We start from the raw sequence: 22,697 nt of genomic DNA on the forward strand, positions 1-22,697 counted from the left end.
ATTTATCCTGGAAACCCAGCAGTGGCTGGCCGAAATGCGTTCATCCTTTTGCCACTGAGGTTAGAACCAGTTTCATTGTTTTCTAATGGTAAAGTTGGACCTCTAGAGAGGGAAATGGGGTAAAAGAGGTAAGCCTTACTGCACAGACTCAAACTCAATGCAGTCAACGTAACATGAATATGAGCTACCATGGACTTGCACTCATCAAAGTTTTGAATGAAATGATAAAAATAGATAGCAGTGTTTGGAGTGACTTGCTTGTCAGAGAGACATGACTGCTTTATTTTGTCAAGTCTAGTTCATGTGCTTTTATATTGGATTTGAGTTTTGCATGCTGTGCATTGCTGAAGGGTCTACTCTTGGCCTGCCATTGGTGTGTAATGACATCTATGTATGCAACTTTAATGGCACAACTACCAATATATGCAAGAAATAGTGTCATATACCAATATATGCAAGAAATAGTGTCATATTTTTATTTCATTATTGATATCACATGTACAAAAGATGAGAACAGAATTCTGACTACCTGTTACAGATGCGCCTTCCACTCATTGGAGTAAAATTAATAAGCCTCAGATGACACAAGGGTTAAAATATTCTCTTCGAGGCTGGATTAGTCCTTAAATTGTTCCTAGTCCTTTCAATTCTTATTAACTATTCTATTTCTTTCACTAGAATGTGTTATATATTAAGTAATCGCAGCCATAAAGGCAACAGTTTCTAAGACTCAAAAGGACTGGGAAGAATACAATTTTTTCTTCAATAAGTTTTGTCATTCCTTTGCTGTTTTTATAGTGTCAAAGCATCCCATTCAACCTGGACTAACCCAATCACACAACATTTGTTTATAAGTTGTTAAGCTGTTATTTTGTACTTTGCTTTAAGCCTAGCAGCAGTTACGGACTCACTAGTCACTTTGTATTTGTCTATCAACTGGCCTATGTACATCTTCATCTTGCAACAACTTGGGCATACGTAGTAGTTACTGGCTCGCAATCACAACACAGGGCTTGCCAAAGATTATTCCTTCAACTTACTGTGTCAAGATATTGATAAATCCAGAGACTTGAAGCAAGTCTACCTTCCATTGGGCAATCAAACTAACTTTAATCTCAAGGTATTGTCAATGTCCACACACAACAGAAAAGGAAGGAAAGTTCTCCGGTAGTATGGCTAGCAAATGGAAAAAATCAGAACTGGTTTGGACAACATATGAACCTATTCTACAGCTTCTAAAAATTTGTTCAATTGTATTATAAAACTCAACTGTAGCTTGGAATTATTTTAATGGATCGATCAGGTTCTAAGAAAACTGTTCAGAGCTGAGTTTATTTGATAGAACTCTGTTATTTAAACAACAATGAACCACCTCCCTGCCCATAATGGACAAAAGGAGACTTTGCACAAAACAATATATGATGCAAAGAAAAACACATTATAAAGTACAAAGTTTGCTTGAGTCAATTATGGGCCGGGAAGGGTATATTATTGCTATTATTTCATAGTTTTGGCGATACCAGGGAATATGTAGATGAAGAAAATATTTGGGGCCACAATGCTGGATAATCAGATACATTATCAGTAATAATCTTGGGATGGATGATGTCACAAAATTCACTGCCATTGATAAGGCTGTAATATAATATCTGATCGATGAGAGGCAACACAAACTGTTTTTTAGGAAAATTTCTGCTTTGGTCCAAGGAGGCACTTAGAGGAATTCACTGTATACTGAGAGTAAGCTGACTGAGAGAATGTACAATTTGTAGAAGATTCCCATGCATATTCAGATTACAGGGCCTTCTTGACCTCTGTATTCTGATATACATATTACACAGTGCAAAGCTCATCTGGGGTCATGGGTGAGGAAGTTGGACCAGGTCGTCAGAAATGATGAAACGCACTGTAAACTACAGAAAGTTCCTCTGAAATTATTTTTTCTTGAAGAAGCTCATTAAAGATTGTTGTTTGGTTTTGACTGGCGATTTCTTTTTCTTTGGTGGTGGAGATTGTTTCTTGGCCTCTTTGATTTCCGGTTTCTTTGACTGGGTAGGTTTCTTGCTGGCTTCTTCTTCTGGTTCACTGGCATCTGTGGATTCACTCTCCCAGACTTTCTCAGTTACTATGGATGACAGACAAAGAAATGGCGTAAGAACAATGGTAGAAATAACAGCCTCTTACGAAACAAAAACCTAGCTCCAGATTCTAATATGAAACAGTCCCAAATTATCAAATGCAGTTTCTCTCTTGACTGCATGATTGTACAAGTGCACATTTCAGCTGCATAGTCTGCCCTGAGAAAGTATGAAACTCAGAGATCAGGCACCTAACCAAAGGACTCTGAACACAGACTGAATATGAAAGTGTCTGTCCATATATGTTACATGATCTACGTGTGGTAAACTTGATTTGTTATTGTTTCTAGTGATTCAGTCCCTTGAAAAAGTCAAAATATGGCCTGTCATTCTGCTTTGATGACGTACATGACATGAATGTACATGCAAAAGAACAGTCAATAACAAATTTTGGTCTGGTCTCCATGGAAACTAGTGCATTTTATGTTTATATTTGGATAGAGGTACAGTTTGAAAGAATTTGAAACATTGCATCCATTTGAAAGCATTTGAAACATTGTATCAATAATGAAATTGAAACTGCCCCTAAAATTTCAAGTCTACCCCAAAATTTTGATGAATTGAGCACAAATTACCACTGACACACGATATGACAACCAATTTGAATTTCAGATATCAGTAAATGTTAGGTACTTTGATTCTCTCATCCAAAGCTTTGCATGGCTATCACTGATTATTATTCTTGATCATGAAAGAGAATGGTTTACAGTTTCCAGGGAGGAAAGTTTGTACAAATGTTTATAACTTTCTGTTTAGAGGCACATATTTCTTTAAATCATGGAAATTCAAACATGACATGCTTTCCATTCAGAAATTAATGAGTGACTTAAATTAATGTTTCACATGACTCACCCATACACCCTTCTTCATCCATGAAAGTTTTGGACTTCATCACTCTCTTTCGTCTCCTATGGTGACCGCTGCTAGTACTCGGATCCTGTGAGGTCTGTTCCTCTGGCTCTGGAGAGGGTGAAGGCTCCCTCACTGGTGATGGAGGGGGTGATGGAGATGGGGGCACTGCCGGACTGTCAACTGACATTTCTGAAAATTCAGGATTATTTGGGAAGTATATGATTAATGATTTATAACCTTATAAAAACAATATGGTGCTGGAGATACTCTACAGCTGGATGTAGTTTTCCTAACTTCCCAGTGTACAGTCAAAACTACCGTTTCAAAACTCTGGGTGTTTACTGGTCTACAGGTGAAAGAGTGTACTTAACAGAGGTTCACAGTATGAGTCAATATGATGGGAAACTTTTCTAGACAGGAAAAACAATTTTGAAATCATCCAAGAATCATCAAAAAAGTAACTATGGTAGTGTTTTAAGAGCCTTTGCAGAAAAATAATTAGACTTATTCACAAAGGTGTGAGTATGATGAAACAAAAATACTGGTAAAGCAGACACAAATCCCTTTCATATCTCCGTCATCCTGATAATAAAATTTTGTGTTCCAACCTGCTCACCCCCAAATGCCCTGTAAATAGGTCCACAATAACCACTGATAACAATGGGTTTGGGCTAAACCATTGTCGTGAAGATAGTTACCTTCATCACTGCTGCTGTCTGACATCTGTTGTACTCTTCGTCTTCTCTTCTTCTTTGGTCTCTCTTCTGGAAATGTCAATACCGTATATGAAAGTATGTGATGTAAACTACAAGCTATGATGAACTGCCAGTTTCTCCTATGTAATTACTTGCTTAAAGCCTCGCGCGGACTTAATCCAAAAATCTAGCAACATATTTATATAATGATTGCAATGTCAAAGGAGAACAAAAGAGAGAAACACCTCATAATAACCATAGTTAATCCTGATCCTGGGCCTTTTAGAGCTGGGGTTTAAGGGGCATAATCAGCATTTTTAGATTTCAGCTATTTCATCAAAGACATCGATTCATACCAAAACATTTTCAGGAATATCTAGACAAAAAGAGTTCTTATATATTGTAAGTTAAAAGGCATTCTGACTACAAAGGGATTGACAACAATATTTTTGTTCATTGCATTAATGTAAATTTGAAGAAATAGTGACAAATGAACTGACAATTGAGTGTAGAATCAGCTTTGGGATTTCTAAATGATTTAACTGTGTTATATAAAAGTGGATATGTAGGCCTGCAGAATGATCAAAACTGAGGTGAGGTTAGAGCGCCACCTACAGTCAAAGAAGGCTACAAGCTGGAGTTACAGGCAACACCTACCAAATTCTTCATCTGAATCGGGAATCACTGTTATTGGAGACTGTCTTTTCTTTGATGCAATGGGTGAGACTTTCTCCTCTACTTTGATTTTCTTCTCTTCTTTGGGTTTATCTTTCTCTACCGGCTTATCCTTGACAGCTGCCTCTGTTTTCTTGGTTGGTTTGCCAAAAAATGAAGCCATACCCTTGGCTTTGGGCTTACTTGAAACCTAGTAGAAGAGAAGAGATTTATTTTGTTTCAAAACTCATTTTTTCTCATGAGAGAAAGAGAGCAAATGTTACTGAAAAAAAGCACAATACAAAAGCTTTGTGCAAAACTTCTGAGGGCATAAATGCTTGTCATTGATAAAACAAAGCGAAGTTTATAGTTATTGGGCAAATTTTTGAACTGAAGGACAAAATGACATGAGTATTTGACATTCATGATGATATAGATACTACCAAATCTGTTTTGATTTGTGTGGAAAGTGAAGGGAGAAGGAAAACCCAATTTTCTTTTGAGTTTTCAAAATGACTCCATAAAAGTGTGGTGTAATAGTACAGTGAAAGATAGTGTAATGTATTCCTGACAAGATACAAATCCATAGAATCTGTACTTCACTGGTCAAGGGAAATAAATAAAAGGAGACAACCAAGATCGCAATGAAATTTTCTAAACAGAAAGGTCATGCTTTCACCTGTTTACTCCTATTCCAAGTCAACAGGTCCACAATTACCATTAATAACAATAGGTTTGGGCCAAGACATTGTGGTGAAAGGGTTAAACACTGAAGATGTCAAAGTCATCAAAAGCAAATAATTGATGCAGAAGTACCTCTTTCTGTTTATCGCTACTTGCGGTGTTACTGGATGCCTCCTCAGTTTTTGTTTCTTCTTTCACCGCTGGTTTGCTGGTCTTTGCTCGGCTGAACATGTCAGCAATTCCAGCTTTGCCCTTCTTGGGAGCTGTCTTGGCAGGTACGGCTTGAGATCCTGTGGCATCTTCATCTGTTTTCTTCTGCACTGTCTTGCCTTTCAAAGCAGCTGGCTGAGCTGAAGTCGATGGTGTTGCAGCCGCTGCGTTTGTTAGTTTTTCAACTTCTGTCAAAGATCTGGGTTTTGCCTTGGCACATTTGATGGAACTGAATCTGTGAGAACAAAATACAAATAGTAAAGTCCTAAGCGATTTATTCAGAATCAAAAAAACATGGGATTGTATTCTATGTGAGGAAACAGCTTCAAAATATGCACAAGGCTTGACTGCATGGCGGTCATGCCTGGAGTACAAGTCACTTCAGTGCCTGCTGCAATTAAAAGCCCAAGGAATGGTTTTTTAATTTTCTTGACAGCATCTAGTAGTTTCTTAGTATTATATCCGACCTTATCGACGCATCAAGTATTTGCCTTGTCAATGCTGCCTGTACACATGAGAAATGCATTACTATAATTATAGACATGTAACTTGTCTTGATAGCACATCTAGAAGCGTGTCATTTAGGAGGTGGCTCCAACTCCAAGCGAAAATACCATGATACATGAAGTTGTGAGTAAATACTCTCTTTTAAAACCTGAAGACTGAGGGACAGATACAGACTTACTTGTTAGCTTCTTGCAAGGATTGCTTTGTGATGTCATAATCCGTTGTATAGAGTGCATTGGTGTCTTTGAGTATTGTCTTCTGTACACTGTAAACATGAATGCCAGTCACTTCATCCAAACTTGACTTTGCAGCTGTTAGGGTTGAGTGTAATGGAAGCATTATGGTAAATTTAAAACAATAATCGAATTAAAATATTTCATTTTCCCCTTTCAAATGCTCTCATCATCTACTAAAACAATGATCTATCATTTTGTCTAAATTTGACTGAGACTTTTTATCTTTGAATTGCTTTCAAAACAACATTTGATGATTTAAAATTTTGGAGAGACTTGGACAAAGAAAAGTTCACCAGTGTTTGGCTTAAGATTAAGATGTAAAAGTAGGCTTCTGTTGTCTTCTACAGAGTAGGATATAACTGCCTACCCTCTTGAATTGGGGGGAGGGGTTAAATTTTTTTGCTAGACAGGTGAAATTTTACAGCATACCTGCCCCATGGACAAGTGGAAATAATTTCCAAATTTGATTTGCTGAGATCAGGGGTTAGTTATACAGAGTGTACAGTAGATGAGATATAAATGACAGAAAGAAGTAATCTATTTGGCAAACAACTTTTCAAAGTTATCTGCCAAGATATCTGGTGGCTATTTTCTATTAATTTCAGAACTGTCATCTGATGTGTCAGCATATATCAATGAAATAATCTCTTTGATCAAGAGTATAATGGAACAACACGTACTTTCTAAATCATCTTCTCTGATAATTGCAACTTTTTGAACCTGAAGAGTAAACGGAAATGTTGTCAAAATAACCTCACATTGGTACACCAAATGTGAGCTAAAAATGGAAGATTTGAACTCTTTTCTAAAAGAAAACACATGTGGTTTGTCCTCTCTGAATCCGTACTGTGGCAAATGAATTCTGGGAGTCAAATGTGCCTTATTTTTAACATAGAAGTTCCCTTAATGAAAAATTGTGGGAATGCAATATTTTGTTCAAACAGATTAAATTCATCTCAATAAAACATTAAAAGTGAAATTGAGAAAGATACTGTGTGAATCAATATGTCAATGTTTTCCGATCTACCCAACACATTCTCAACATGTAAATGATCTTTGCAAAATTTTGCAGCAGTCAATGTATGTACATGTAGTAATTCAGTATGGTATTGAAATTTCTAACATGGTCAAGCGGTTAACAATTCTCTCTAGCCTGTTTGTTGGATTAGAAGTGTCAGAGAAAGTAACACTGAAAAGACGGTGCTTGGCATGTAATGCTGGGACAAGCACCCACCACTAACTTTTAATGAAAGTTTCAAACTGATTTTTGAGTCTTTTGGAAATGGAAAATAACAAATTTGAAATAATTGTGAATTGTTCACTGTACATTTTGGGTCGTGTTGGTAGTTCTCTTTTCAAATTTGGTGGCCCTAAAAAAGGGGTCATTTGTTATGTGTTTCAGAGCTTGAAATTAGTGGTGGTTCCTGGACCCAGGACAACCAAATCTTGCTTTGGACTACTAATTGTCAGAAATGGTTGTCCATTGTAACTTTGAGACCTGCGATTAGATCCAACCAAATTTGACAACATATTTTGAACAACGTAGCATATGTAACACTTTCTCTGTCTGCTTTTCACTGACAGTAACATGAATCATTTTAAAAATGATCAATATTTAAACATGCCAGGGTTGGGTCTGTTTAACCCTTTGAGCGCCAAAGTCAATTTTTGTCACCTTTACAGAATATACCTCAGTCAATTTTTTTCAGATATTTGCCAATTTTTGATAAAGAACTGTAGCCAAGGAAATGTGATTTCCATTTGGTCCAAAATTATCAAAAAAATTACAGAAAAATTCATAAAATTTGGTAAAATGTTGTACTAAAATTTTGGTGGGAAAAATTAAGGTAGCTACATACCTTTAAGACACTTTCAGATTTTTATTTTTTTCTCAATTGAACACGTCCTAACCCCCAATAAAGTATACATTTTCTGAAAGCCCTGATATAGAGCTATCCGACCAAGTACAGTACATGGTCATTATTTGCGTAAGAGTCACGTGACAAGCGTTTTGCTGAACCTTTCAAAAACCGGGTTTTCCCGCCTTATGCAAACACGCTGCAAGATTTCCGGTTGGAATTTCTTCATTGACAAGCCTTGACAATATCCTTCAAAACCGTGTCTGTGATTTTTTCCCGGAGGCTCCATTCAAATTATATGGCGTGATAATTAAAATTCCTTGAAAAGCACCTTCATCTAACACCTTTAAGAGCGCATTAAAAAAAAACAAAGGCATATAACAGGGAAAGACACTTAATTTTTTATCCACTTGCCCTTCGGGCAAGTAGGGGGTTCAGTTCACTTGCCCGAATTGGAAAACCACTTGCCCGTACAGTTTATGTGTTTGAAAAAAGCTAAAACATTGGTTTTCATTTCACACACTTTATTTTGAAAATTATCATGTTATCATGAGAAAGTGTGACACATTCTCATAGGGTTCTCCTCACACTTCTAAGAGTGCTGGATGGCTCATTTAAATTCAATTAATTATTAAAGCCCCACTAGCTGTATCTTTTAGCATTCTTTTATGTGATTTTACTTCCGAAATAAAGCAAGTTTTTGGGAATGTGCTCTTTGAGGAGTTGGAATACAAGTATTATTAACTGCCCAGTGAGACTGCATGTGCAATTTTGAAAAAGACAAATAATAAATGTGTGCCCAAACGTAAAATGGCACCCCATGCAAATATAGCAAAAACTGTGTACATCTTGCATATATGCATTTGAATATTAACAGAAACAACAGAGTAGTCCAAGATAATGCTGGTGTTGAATGTTTTCAACTGGGACACATATGCTTTTTTTTCTTTGTAGTATGACGGGAAATCAAAGTAATGGTTAAAATGTAAATATACTTGTCCAATTTTTCATTCACTAAAGAATGGTTTTGTAAAGCAGTAAAAGACTATATCCTGTAAATGGGTAGAATTTAAAGAAAACAAGAGAAAATAGGAAGCCTTTTTTAGGTCGACAAATTTCAAGATTTACAGCTGGAGGGGCTTTCATATTCATAGAAAAAATTCTAACAGTTCAAATGTTTGTATGTTTACTTTCTTGGGGCTTAATGTACAAATAATAACAGCCATTCCAACTGTACCTTCAAGGTATTTTTGCAGTTAAAAGTTTTAACTTATCTATACAGAAAGAAAAAAATCTGTAGTTATAAAGGAATGTTTTGAAGCTTCTGAAAAATAATGTACTTGTCATGTTTTTACTGCGCTGATATCATACACCAGGCCTATGAAGTTTGAATTACCATTGCACAATACACCAGTATCCTATATTTTTCTAATAACCTAGGTGGTCTCTTTAATGCACATGCGCAGACTAAATAGAATTTAAACCAACAACCTGAGGCGTCTGTGTTTTTCTATGTGATTTGAAAGCTGAACTTCTCGATGTCAAACTCGCTCCAAGTCCTTCTTGACAGTCATTTTAGAATGGGAAAATTCACACAAAGAGAGGTTGGTCGCCACGGACAAGTAACTTTTGGCTTATTGACCTGAGAAATAAGTCAGTGTTCATTGAAAATACAAAGACTGGACCCGTTGACACCAAAGCTTACTCATGACTTTCATTGCATGCGGTCTTGCTACGATTCCCCTCACTGTCACTCAACAAGTTAACATTGAAGAATACGTTTTAACAAAAGTCCCATTTTTGCGGTGATTTTTCACCACTGGACTTTATTTTTACATCATTATAAACGTTCATACAAAGCCCAAAAACCGCTGTGTGTTTCTTTTTTTTTACCGTGTCGACATATTCTGAGACACCATAACCTCACATTCAATGCAATGAAATGTGGTGAACGTACGCTCGACCAGCTGAACAGGTTTTCATATGTAAAATCAGCGTACCGTATTGTTTGAACTGCATTTTATTGAAAGCGATTATATGATTCTTTTCATCAACTCTTCATGCAATTTAATGAAAAATCTTATGGAATTTTTCACAATGACATAATATGATTATTTGTTGTTTAAGTCTGTGTTCCCCCCCCAAGACAAACGCTCTTGTGAATCTGATTTCTAGGAAATTATTTTTTCACTTGTCCCGTCGGACAAGTGGCATCGGAGGGCCACTTGCCCGAACGCGACTTTCACTTGCCCCGGGCAATCGGACAACCCTTAGTGTCTTTCCCTGTATAAAGAAAATCCCAGACACGGTTCTGAAGGATATTGTCAAGGCTTGTCAATGAAGAAGTTCCAACCGGAAATCTTGCAGCGTGTTCGCATAAGGCGGGAAAAACTGGTTTTTGGAAGGTTCAGCAAAACGCTTGTCACGTGACTCTTATGCAAATAATGACCATGTACTGTGCTTGGTCGGATAGCTCTATATCAGGGCTTTCAGAAAATGTATACTTTATTGGGGTTTGGGACGTGTTCAATTGAGAAAAAAATAAAAATCTGAAAGTGTCTAAAAGGTATGTAGCTACCTTAAAGCACTCATAGGGTTAAGCACTCACCCTTCATTTCTTAGAAAATAATACACTACCAAACCCTGGATGCTGATGCAGATACATACAGTAATTCAATTACAGGGATGCAAAACTGGTTTCAATTGTGAGTTTTAACTCCAGATACAAAGCAATAACCACTGAAAAATTGACACTTCAAAATGTCTTACTATGGTAATTACATTATCTGCCTACTTTCTACTGCAGTAAACATACTACAAAAACAAATAACAAACAAAAACAATCAATCCTTTGGAATTTATTGGAGGGGGGTTTTATAATTATCACTGGTACTTACAGCAATGTCCCCTTTGTTCTTGATTCCTGAAATCAAGTATGTGGTTGTAACTGGTGTCTTGCTTTTCTTCTGTTTACATGCAAATGTATAAAGCATTCTGCAATTGAAAATAAAATACATCATATGTTTTTCAGTTGGCTAACAGGTTGTCCTCTGGCTAATCTTTGAGAACCACACTGAAAGTGATCAACAATTCAGTATACCCTAGTAAAGTTTACATCATGAAATAAAGTCATCAAGGTCACGCTGACCAAAATGAACTTGAGAAATGACAGTCTTCTACGGCAGTGTCTCATTTTGACCTTTCTTCTTTTAAGGTTTGTTTGTCACTACTGGGTCAAAATGGGTCAACTCAGCACTTCAGTAGAATGACCCATCTGTGCTTTGAGCTCTGACTACCAACTTATGACACTATTTGCAGTTTTACACTCACACACACAGTGAAAATTGTTAAAACACATTCTGATTCGATATGACATTTATTCATAGATGTGATTCTTTGAAGGCCAAAAAGATACAGAAATAGCATTTTTGCTGACTTGCCATTTCAGAATGTGTGACGAGGTACCTGATTTTGACATAGGAGACCTGAGCAAGGTTGAAGGAAAAACAGCTGCAACTTTTGTTGATCATATTTTCATCATTTTGGCTCTGTAAAATAAGTACATTTACTAATTCTCCCTAACATATATTGAAATACTCAGTATTGGCCTTACCAACACAGTATATTCAATATTCAATGTTATACTGGTAGTCTGGGATGAAATTCAGCTGTCAACAATAACATGGCACACACCATGCACACAGAAGCTGTGTTAAAAAGTTGATCATCACATATTTCAAAATCATTTTGTGAGTAGAACAACTCAACATACTTACAAACACTTTAAACGGGACTAAAAATACAGGAAAACAGAACAAGGCTTATAGCTAACAGAGCTTGATTGTTCTTTCAAGTTTGATTTGGGATTTTCTATAACTTACTGTTTAGCTTGGTTGACATGCACAGAAAGTGTCTTGCTAAGCCATTTGTATGTCACCTGCAACAAATAAAAATAACAATTGAAGATTTTGTTACTAATGAAATTCATAACAACTCTCCACAATTATAGTTTTCGGGTTGTTAGCATTACTTTAAAACTGACAATAACAAACTAAAACATGCAGCCGTGGGGAACCGCAGTCCTTTGGATTTCTCATGTTACAATCTAAGAAAAATGTCATATGGTTCAGATAAATATGAACCATGCTGTTATGTGTGAAAAAAAGGTTAAATGTCAGCTCTTAAGTTTAAGAAAAAACTTGAATTGCGAATGGTTTCTGAGATCTGTCCAAAGGACTAAAAGTGTGTCTCTCCTGTATCATACCTCCTTCCCGGCCAGAATTTGATTTTACTATTAGTCACTGTGATTTACATATATTTTATTTTGCCTGGACAGCCTTTCATGATTACTGATGTGTATTAATAGGATTTGAAAAATAGTTTAATATCTCGGCAAACAGTTTTCACTCAATTTTAGTCTAGGCTGAGTGGGGCTCATGTATAATCATGTGAAAGATAAGAAACTAAGCAACGTTCACAAAGTTAGTCTTTTGTTGTCTTGATTCTCCGTCAAACCACGATTATGTCGAATGAAAATGAAACTTAATACTATTTTTATTTAGTCTGGGGTAACTTGATGTACAACTGGCATATTTCAGTTCATTCTCTACCACATGATTGAAACAATGAAAGATGATCACTCTATGGATGGTGCTATTGCCACAAATGATACCATAGGGAAGCCAGAAATCTGGTTGTTGTTGTTGTTTGTATTGTTGTTTATGATTTTTGGTCGTGTTGTTGTTGTTGTTAACCAATAAAATTCAACGTACATAACTGTTGTGTTGCTGTTGTTTCAAACGTAATGTAGATGTCATAAGAAAACGCTACAAGGACACTATCATTACTTGGCCCGATACAACTCTCTGCTAGCGTACACTCTGTATGATGAAGACAGTGTATCGGGCAAATGATAGTGTCCTTGTAGCGTTTCTTATAAAATCTACGTTACGTCTGAAACAACAACAACACACACAACAGTTATGTTCGTTGAATTTAGTGGTCAACAACAACAACACGACTTATAGTCATAAAAAAAACAATACAAACAACAACAACAACCTGGTTTCTGGGTTCCTTATGCCACATTGCGCATATCACATTAGACGGATACCCCATGCTATAGTACTAGTATTACTCACGGGGCACAGCGACCACGGGCCGTTGCCAGCGAGACATAGAAACAATTGCTGCCATATACACCCACACAAATCTACTTACTATTTTGTTTTCATCTAGAACGTATTCCTGGAGATTCTCCAAGTACATGTCATCTTCTATCGCCATTTTTGTCTTTCCCCGCCAACTTGTCTTTAACTTTGACCTCCGACCTCTAACCTAAGATCATATATTAGCATATTTCAACGTTTGTCCAGGGATTGCTCGAGGGGAGGCGGATCACGACATTGTTTGGATTATACACCATAGTGAAGGTACTTTGAAAATTACCAGTCTTATGAATCTAATCAATGATGCGAAATTAATGACTGAGATGGTATAAAATCTGCGTTGGCGAATTGTCAAAAGACGAGATCAACAAAAGAATTAATAAAACAGTCTGTGGAGGCGCTCTACCAATTTATCTAACTTCCATGTACATGAGGTTTTGTGCACGTTGAAAAATTGAAGTCACTAAAACTTTCCAGACTGAATTCTCCAATATCAACATAAAATTTTCTAAACCAAGTTCCGTAGTACAATGAAAGCATAATGAATGAATAAATGCAGGAAACATGTTCTTCAACGAAAAATGGTAACAGTCGAATAACAGAGTCAAAGGCAAAATATTATGAAATGATAACAGGATCGACTGGCAATACATTTGGAAGTAAACGCAGAAATCATGAGGAGCGGTACAAACAGACAAATACACGAGGAAATTATAACAGAATAAGCAACACAGATCCACGCGGTAATACATAAACACAGAAATTAGTTGACAAGACATATTTAGAAATCAAACGTTAAAATGGCCTAAAATTGACTGACAATCTTCAGCCTACAGGAAACTGGAAAACCTTTTCATTCGGGTCGTTTTATTTCGACAAGAATTTGAAGAAATGCCATCAATGATTTAAATTCAAAGAGCGACCGGAGTTGGAGACCTTTTCACGGCACTGAAGTGTTGCAAAAACGTTGAAAACTTTGAATTCGAATACTAACAATTGTCGCATTTGTAGCTGCAATAATGCCGTGGGGCTTGGTCTTCTGTCGTGCGGCTCGCGCCTTGCGCAAACTTCCTTGGTTGGGGCAAGGCGCAAGCCGCGCGACAGAAGCCCAAGCCCCAAGGCCAACAAAGGCTACAATTATTGCAGCTATCACATTTGTAGCCGAGGAGAAAAGTTTGGACATATATTTGAGTGGGGATACGTAAAAGAAATCTGAAACAAACAAAGCTCTTACTTTTTACACGATTGGAACTAATTTGGATAATTGGATGGTGAAGTAAGGTCATTTTAACCTGCAAATGTTAGCTCATCTGCTTTTCTTTTAAAATTACACATTGTTTCCATGAGTAATTTGTTAATTTGCAACATTCAGCTATATGGCACCTACTTTTGAGAAATTTGAAAAATATGAAGATCCAATTATCCCAAATTAGTTCCAATCGTGATTTTTAAAGACAAAAAATATCGACATAAAATACAGCCATGGCGGAGCTTACAATGACAACAATATAACATCAGATATCGTTTATTGTATCCCTTCCAATACGCAATCCGGAATGTAAGAAATTTAGTTGTTATAGAGGTCGCCCTTCAATCCTATGCAGTGCAACTAAAATGCCATTTGTCTTCATGGATTTATAGTTTGTGTTTTATGTGAAATGAAATCAAAGTCAATGATTATGTCGCCGAATTAACAAGCATAGCGAGATTTGGGAGATAAGGATGCACCTTGAACTTTTTCTTACTTGTACGATTAAATAATACAGCAAGTTTTCTTTTTTTTTCGTACTTCCTATTATAAGCCATTTTCGTGACTGGTGAAAGTCCGACTCACATTTGTTACCAGAAAGTATACTTCAATATACAGTCGGGCTGGTTTTTCGAAGCAATAGACTTTTCTTGGGAACAGTTTGATTCTGTTTTTAAACTATTATTTCATATTCTCTCTTGACAATGATAACATTACAAATGACGGAACAAAATAAAGCAAGAACGCAACAACATAAAAACGTGCAAAGAAAAATATCTTTATTCCCATGTTAATCACAGCTTACTTATTCATACAAAAATGCGCCAAATGCAAATTTCTGCGTAATATTTCGTTTCAGACATAAGCGTATCATCGTCATGCTTTGATAAAAGCTACGTCATTTTGTCCAGCACGTGAAATGCGCTTACGAATATTAGTGGCGTTAACACCTTATGTGTAAAACAATCAATATTCACAACAAATACGTTGTCATAGTGATGCTTACATTTAAATATTTTTCAAAAACATCATTCAAACTTCTTTAAAAGTACATACATTGTCGTCAACATTATTCAAATTGATCCCCTAGGCTTCTGAATTTATTTCATCATAGAATGAAAGCTTTAAGAAAGTACTTTGCGAATTCCGGATAATCATTTTGTTTTATTCCCTTATTTTGCCAGTGTTGTAAATGAAAACGAAACTTACTTACTTTTGGAAAGCGATAAAATTGCTATCTTAAGTGACTTTTGCTATATGGCATGTGAGGTTTTCTGTTAAAGCTACGCATGCCTACCAGTCTTGCTCAAAGATACACTGAAATAATTCTATGTGGTAAAAATAAATAAATTTGTTTGTAAAATATTCCAAGTAAATGGCTCTTGGGTAGTTTCTTTTCTCTGAGTAATTCCGTTTAATGAATTTTATGAATGTTGTATTTCAGAGCTATTCTCCGAAACTCGACTGCTGTATGATTACGAGCTGTGACGCAAACGTGTCCACTTTCCATTGATTCCAGCTCACAGCTATGTTTTCGGGCTTTTTAAAAACGGTTATAGTTCAAGTTCATCGGCAAAATCGTAGTCGAAATACTCGCTGAAATCAGGTTCAGGTTCTCTTTCACGGCCCGGACAGCCGATCTTGATGTCGGCACCCAAAACCAGTATATCCAAAATACACGGCAAGTCACGCCTTTTGCGACCAACTCGGCCGGTAATCGTGTCGTCAGCGGTGACTATTGTAATGATAAAAGTAAAGGAAAACAATAATGTCATGATTGAGTTCTATTGCAGAAGAAATCAGAACGAGGCAAATGATGGGAAAACGAAGCTAATAAGTTGATATTTCATGATATTTCTCAGTAGTTGATATCCGCATTCATCGCAGTTCCTTTGACTACTCTACGTCATGCATAATGAAATACACAGTGTTCACCAGATCAATAAATTCGTGTATATATCTGAACTTTATTTGTCCACTACATACAACACTCATCACACATCCGCAGATTTTGCGAATTAGATCAGGCAAGCACTGCAATGCTAGACACTTCGAAATGGATTTAAAAACTGTCAGTGGTATGATTTTATGAAATACTTTATAACAGAAATAATAGAAATAATTATGGAAGTTTCCTTTCACTTCACGGGTAAATCAAAAATCAAAACTAAGCCTATTTATTGCCTTGTGGAAAGTCTGATCTGGAAGAACAACTTCTTGGGTGTAGACTTGTGACGCCATCAACATTTATGCTAGCAGTATAGTTTAACCGCACAAGATGACAATTTTTCAAACATCTTGACAAATACAAAAGTGACGAGTACGTGATCAGACATAAGCAACAGTCGGATTTCAGAGTCCATAATCATCGCCCACGTGCTCAGATTTGGGCTTTAATGTTGTAGTAATGTTTTGGCAAATCGACATTTTACGTTCAAATGATTTTCTGACGATTTCACGACTTCTAAACGGAAACTGTCATGGTGCTATTAAACCATTCTTTGATGCAGAAGGGTAGATGATGACAATCTCCCATCCATATGTGCGTACATGTTGAAGAACCGAGCAAATATTTCCTTCGAACACAGAACGACGAGAGAATGAAATGTGGTGGACAGATTAATTTCCATGTGACGTTTTTACAATGCACTTACTTTTCCCAGGTCCAAGCAAATATGATCTCTGACCCTGGCAAGTCTGCTCGATGTCGGGAGACTTGAAGACAGACAGGTCGAAGATCTCTTCTATGTGATCGGCAGAATACGTTACGCTAAACTCTGGTGTCCTCCGCATTGTCTGATTCTGAGCAAAATATACAAAATTATATTGACATCACAGAAAGTATGAAAAGAACGTTCGGATTCACGTGACTATAACTGATGACGTCAAGATCTGATTACATTTGAGGATTGGGGACCTTTTAGATTTCTTTGGCCTGATTCAGACGCACAAAATGTTAATCATAATTTTGTTATTATCATTCATGGCACTGTTGATAATTGGTTTTCCCTTATCAATCATAGATTTAAATTGAAAAAAAACACAAGATGACTGAAGCCAAATAACAAAATATATGTACTCTTGGTAACCCAACCTGCCCTAGAAAAACCCGCCGACCCTAGCCATTTTGTCACATTTTCAAAATATTTTAGTTAATTCTCTCAATTTTACTGCATTGTATGGGTCTCAGCTAACAAAAAGAAAAGTAAAAAAAATCCCCCGACCTACCTACTCTAATTTTTCGAGGCATGTTAACGGAAACACAGGTATTTTTTGACTTGGCCCTTTGAACTTGCTTGCCAAGTTCAAGTCAACCATCTATTTGGTAAAGAATATGTCAACTTTGTATTTGAGTTTTTCATTCTGGTCCGGGGAGGAAAACGCTTAGAAAATTCAAGATAAATTACAACAAAGGTACTGCAAAACGTTAAACAGACTGATAGAAAGTTTTGAACGATAGGTTGCATAACATTACCTGATATTCAGTCAGGAAGGCGACCATCTCACCCAAGTCATACTTAATATATGATCTGTTCAGTTTAGAGACAAAACATGCGCCCTCACCGTCACCTGGGAATAGGCTGTAAGCTGTGTAACCCTGTGACATACATTGGCAAAGGCAACTAAGTTAACTTTTCGAAATCAACGATGATTGTGAAGTGTAAATTTGTTTCCCTGTCATAAAGTGACTTTACTTGTTGATACCGAAAGTCACGAAAACCGACTTCTACAGTTCCATTGTTTCGACAAGCACACTTCGTGAGTAAACACGCGTATATCTTTAACGACTCTATCTTGCGTGCTCAGCCTAAAATGTCAGCACCAAATTTATGGCTTTTGAAATAAAAATTTCCCGCAAGACGAGGATATAAAGTATTTGCGGGAATAATCAAACTCGTTTTTAGGGAAATATATAAAATCAAGGTCGGAAAAAGAAAAGTTAAACGACATAGGCCTGACAGATTTTGGACGCTAAATCAACGTTATTACACAGAGGCGCCATAAAACACTCATGCGTTCAATGTTTGACCTTGAGTTCCAGACGAGCACCTGTATGGCGTGGAGAGGAAAGAGGGCGACATTCATACCGCTTTTGCCTACAATAACTTCCACTCTGAGAGGATTCGACGCGTTTTATTACAGATTGTTGATAACCGTGAGATGAATCGAAAGTAAAAGTCTGGCTATCGCAACATATGATAGATTTACTTACCGCTTCGAAGTCGTGCACGACAGTGGCTTTTCCACGAATCGGCCTGCCATCCCTCTCACCCACTAATGGAACGATCAGCCGCTCAACTTGCCGATCTTCATTAACGTATACTAAGGAATCAAACTGCCTACCACTAGGTCCGATTATAATTATTATTCCCTGAAAATGAGAAGAAAAAAATAAGCAATCCATCCTTCATATAAGCTTATCCCTACTATTGAGATAAAATGCATGCAAACACCAAAAATTCGCTAAAACGCATGGAAAATAGTCATTATGTCAACGAAACCGAAAATAATCCTATCAGTCAACCGCTTTAGGTTGGACAAGCATGACGTCACGGGAATTTGATTTACCAAAGTTTCAGAAGTAACACAGATAATACATGCGTACAGATGTCAAATGCACCAATTTTGTGATTGTGAGTATGCACGTACTCAGAGACATAACACGTTACAAAGCTCTATGAAGTCAATAAAACATAGATCGATATGGAGGGGTTCTTAATTAAAATTTTGTACAAGCTAGATTTGCCTGCTCCTGCTGTTGATATTTTTCCCTTGCTTATCCAAGGGCGTAGTCCAGATTTTTCCTCGACTGTACGACGATCAATCGATAGAAAAAAATGAAATCGTCGACTCACCAGTAATACTTAAACAAAATTTGCACCGGGCGATTCACGGATGTTTAGGCATAAAGTGAAGCCCCATACAACTGTCGCAACATTCCCCGGTGGTGCGGTACCCCGCTGTTTAATTTACAATATTAAAACGTCGTAAAACGTCACGCACATGCGCTTACCTCCATCTCGCCGACAGGCTTATACGCACAGACTATGAATACGGCAGCTGTGGTGACCAAAGCCACTACAATTAGCAACAAAGATATGACTGCGCAAAGAAGAGGTGTCGACATATTGCGAATCTGTTAAAGTGAAAAGAAATGAACTACCTGTCATTTTGAGGAGATAAAATTAAATCTTAATGTCGCATTCTCCTGGGCGGTATAGACAAAAAACTGAGAATACGCAGGGCAGAGTTAGCTGAAGATCAACCAGCGTATATGTGATCGACGTCAACATGTAAATATGGCTATGACGAATCAACGTAGAATTCAAATGAAACTTTGTCCCATTATGACGCGTCATGTGCTGGAATGAGTAGAAAAACTTCATGTATATATGCTGAATTAGGCTTTTCATCTACGCTTCACATGTCATTGCGATTGTCGACGGTGCAAATTCGACGCTTTTTGACATCAAAGACGAATATAACAAAAAAGTAAAATTGTAGTGCTCAATGTTAATTTAGCATGGAGAACACATATCTAACCCGTATATTGCCTGTCAGTTGCGTAAACGACTTATAAGCACTGAACTTAAATTTTCAATAACGGTTACTCACATAAACAAGTCTTGGTGTTGACGTCTCCCAAGGGTCTATCTCTGGGTGTAGAATAGACTGGGCCTCTTCACCTTTCTTCTTGAAAAGAGACATTTTGATAAATTCCTGTTGGAAAGGTGATAAACAACAGTGAGCAACTACACCTGGGACGTATACAGTCGAAGTTGAGGTAATTAGAGATTCAATTGGGACCGAAAATGGTCAACTTTCAGCTGCAAGAGCTATAGTCGGAGTCAGTGGGGATATCCTGCACAATATGTAAGACCAAGATAATTTTTTTGGTTGAGGGCGCTGTCTATCGTTCGCTCGAAAGTTCACACAGGGTCAACCTTGTAATTATGATATGCGGTTTGAGTTATGCACTCATGCATATTTCCGTTTTCCTTAACGCTAAATATAGGACTAAGAAATTTCCCGTGAGGAGGGGGGGGGGAGAGTTTCAACAAAGTAAATGAAACAAACTGTATCAACCGTGCTCTACTTGTTTAAACCAGTATTTTGGAATCAAAAGTGCAAGAATCAAGATTGCTTTCGCTTTCATATTTACCATCATATTGCACGTATTTACCGCCGATAGATGGAAAATTTATATCAATCGGAATATTTCTCTTTATAAGTACGAGTGATAGATTTGATCTTACAGCAGAGATAGAGAAGGCAAGAGAATATATAATTTTTTGAAGAGTACAGTGTTTTGGAAAATAAAAGAAAGAAAGAGAAAGAGAAAGAAACACTGTCCAAAATAAACCATGAACGCAAATGTAAGTCTAGAATGTGATAAGTCCGCACTATAATTTTACCGAAATGTACATTAAAGCTCTATTTTCTTCAAGTTTTGGTGGTTTTTTTACAGGTGTTGGTCATTTTGTTTGATAAGTTGTTTTACTGCCAAACAGATCTCGAAAAGCCCAATGTTGAACTTGTCGACACATTCTGTATGTTTGTAATATCCAATACTATTGTTGAAAACCGAACTGTAGTATTCTTTACAAATGTATTGCGTATTTGTACGTAATGTGTTGTGTTGGATATGCCAGTACTTCGATGTTTCAACACACAGTCGTTCAGTGTGGTTCAATACACGGCGACGGCCGCTGTAAGCATTAGAAAGAGAAGAAGTTGGGAAACAAAATGGCTATCGCTGAGTTCTGAGAGGAATTTCCATCACATAAAGCCACAATACGTCTCTGAATTCATACCAATCATCCTCTTTGCGTCAAAAACGATCTTCAGTAATGCATTTTGGGGCATTTTTACCGACGGGATAACAGCTGCCGTTCTAACAACAGCTACCGTACACTCATTGACTCAATCACTGAATCAGTATACCCAAATTTAAACGTTTCAATAATTGCGGACTGACAGGAGACGGCCAAATTCTGGCCAAATCACAGCACCGCTGCTTTTAAATGTATCGCAAACAGCTGTTGTAAGAAGTGAAAATATTGTTTCCCGACGTCTTACTTTTCTAATGCGTACAACAGCCTCCTTCGACGTGTATCGAACCACAAACAACTATTTCAACATACGTAATGGAAAAAAATATGAAAGCATATTTGTTTCCATATAAGGTTTGAATTTTGTTAGCATATTCATTATCTCATTAACATTACAATTCTGTTACATACAATGATTTATCTCATCCCTTTCCTGATTATGGTTCCAAATATCTGTTGAGGTGAAGGTATACTGTGTCATGTTCCGCGATGGTGTGTTTCAAGATCCCAATCAGAATATACATACCCCCACTTTCAAAATAATACAAAATTTAATAGAATTTTTTAGAGATAATCAATTTGTCAAAGATTTTTATCGGACATGTTCAGATCAGGTCAACGAACATTCTAAACTAAAATAAAAATATTCTGCTCCTTAACATAGAATAGAGATAAGTAGGCCTATATGGCCCAATGCAAGAGGGGCGTATCTCCTATGCTTTAACACAGAGGATACGCCCCTCTTGCATGATCCTTTTGTTGTTTTGACGTGGATGTCTGAGGGACATCGAGAATGTTTTCCACTCACTGAATTACTGAGCCTTCAAATGCGTCACCATTTTATTTCAGCATTTCTTCATTGCCTACAAGACAAAATACTGCGCCGTATACGTAATTCCGACAAATATGCGTTGATAATCAAGAGCTACTGCTTGAAACGCAATAGAGAAGATCGCGCACATCATGGCGGAAAGACGGTTCACATCCTGTCGTGCTGAGAGAAACTAGACGAGTACTTGAAATGACAGCAGAGCCCTGTCAAATGAATGGCTACTGTAATGCAAGTGCACTTCGATCAAAAAGACACACAGAAAGAAAATTCTAAAAGAATACCTTGTTTTCAGTGTTCTCCGCGACAGGCAGATCAGAATGATGAGACCCAAGTCCAAACGCAATGAGAAATCTATTGTAGCATCTCTAATATTACTATAATAGCGATCTCTGGAACTGTTTATACCTGAAACTGATAATGGGAAGTCCCGATATTATTGAGACATGAGTCACATGTAGAAGTATGCAATTTATGTAGGCCACAATGCTGATGTCAACACTCGCCATACAATGGCCGCACATTCTAAAAAAAACCCCGGGTTTTCCCACGTATTAAGTGCAGTCAGCAAAGTGATCCTATGTAATTTATCAAACGAACTTTGACCTCATCACATGACGCTCTATTTCTTTCAGGAGCTGGAAGTGAAACTACGCATGACCTTTGACCCTTTTCACAAAGAAGAAAGGTTAATGCCCACATTTTTCATTATCTCGGTCGGACACACCTATCGAAATTGAATGATTCAAATAGACCTGCGTTGAAACGAGCTTTAAAGACCTC

General features: G+C 37.1%; 2 protein-coding genes across 2 annotated transcripts; both read right to left on the reverse strand.

The window, feature by feature from the left end:
* Positions 1-453: 453 nt before the first annotated feature.
* LOC139118533 (DNA polymerase delta subunit 3-like) lies at positions 454-13,173 on the reverse strand. The gene is made up of 10 exons (XM_070681882.1): positions 13,056-13,173; positions 11,717-11,772; positions 10,733-10,829; positions 6,657-6,696; positions 5,919-6,051; positions 5,156-5,468; positions 4,343-4,550; positions 3,689-3,754; positions 2,991-3,179; positions 454-2,125 (listed from the first exon to the last, which is right to left on the reverse strand). The coding sequence occupies exons 1-10, from the start codon at positions 13,119-13,121 to the stop codon at positions 1,935-1,937; spliced, it is 1,359 nt and encodes a 452-aa protein (XP_070537983.1). The 5' UTR covers positions 13,122-13,173; the 3' UTR covers positions 454-1,934.
* Positions 13,174-15,014: 1,841 nt separating this feature from the next.
* On the reverse strand, positions 15,015-22,273 carry LOC139118535 (uncharacterized). The gene is made up of 7 exons (XM_070681883.1): positions 22,199-22,273; positions 19,869-19,976; positions 19,267-19,389; positions 18,466-18,624; positions 17,728-17,850; positions 16,907-17,054; positions 15,015-15,987 (listed from the first exon to the last, which is right to left on the reverse strand). Exons 2-7 carry the CDS (start codon positions 19,959-19,961, stop codon positions 15,806-15,808), a joined length of 828 nt encoding a protein of 275 aa, XP_070537984.1. The 5' UTR covers positions 19,962-19,976; positions 22,199-22,273; the 3' UTR covers positions 15,015-15,805.
* Between the last annotated feature and the right edge of the window lie 424 nt (positions 22,274-22,697).

This window comes from Ptychodera flava, chromosome 19, assembly GCF_041260155.1.
Source record: "Ptychodera flava strain L36383 chromosome 19, AS_Pfla_20210202, whole genome shotgun sequence".
In the NCBI taxonomy this organism is placed as follows: Eukaryota; Metazoa; Hemichordata; class Enteropneusta; family Ptychoderidae; genus Ptychodera; species Ptychodera flava.

Coding starts and splice junctions, on each gene's coding strand:
- LOC139118535 (XM_070681883.1), bottom strand. CDS start 19,961: ATGTCTCTTTTCAAGAAGAAAGGTGAAGAGGCCCAGTCTATTCTACAC. Junction 17,851..18,465: donor TCGTGCACGACTTCGAAGCG/GTAAGTAAATCT, acceptor TGTATGTCACAG/GGTTACACAGCTTACAGCCT. Junction 17,055..17,727: donor CCTTCCTGACTGAATATCAG/GTAATGTTATGC, acceptor TATTTTGCTCAG/AATCAGACAATGCGGAGGAC.
- LOC139118533 (XM_070681882.1), bottom strand. CDS start 13,121: ATGGCGATAGAAGATGACATGTACTTGGAGAATCTCCAGGAATACGTT. Junction 6,697..10,732: donor AGAACAAAGGGGACATTGCT/GTAAGTACCAGT, acceptor TTTACTCTTCAG/GTTCAAAAAGTTGCAATTAT. Junction 6,052..6,656: donor CAGAGAAGATGATTTAGAAA/GTACGTGTTGTT, acceptor CAACCCTAACAG/CTGCAAAGTCAAGTTTGGAT.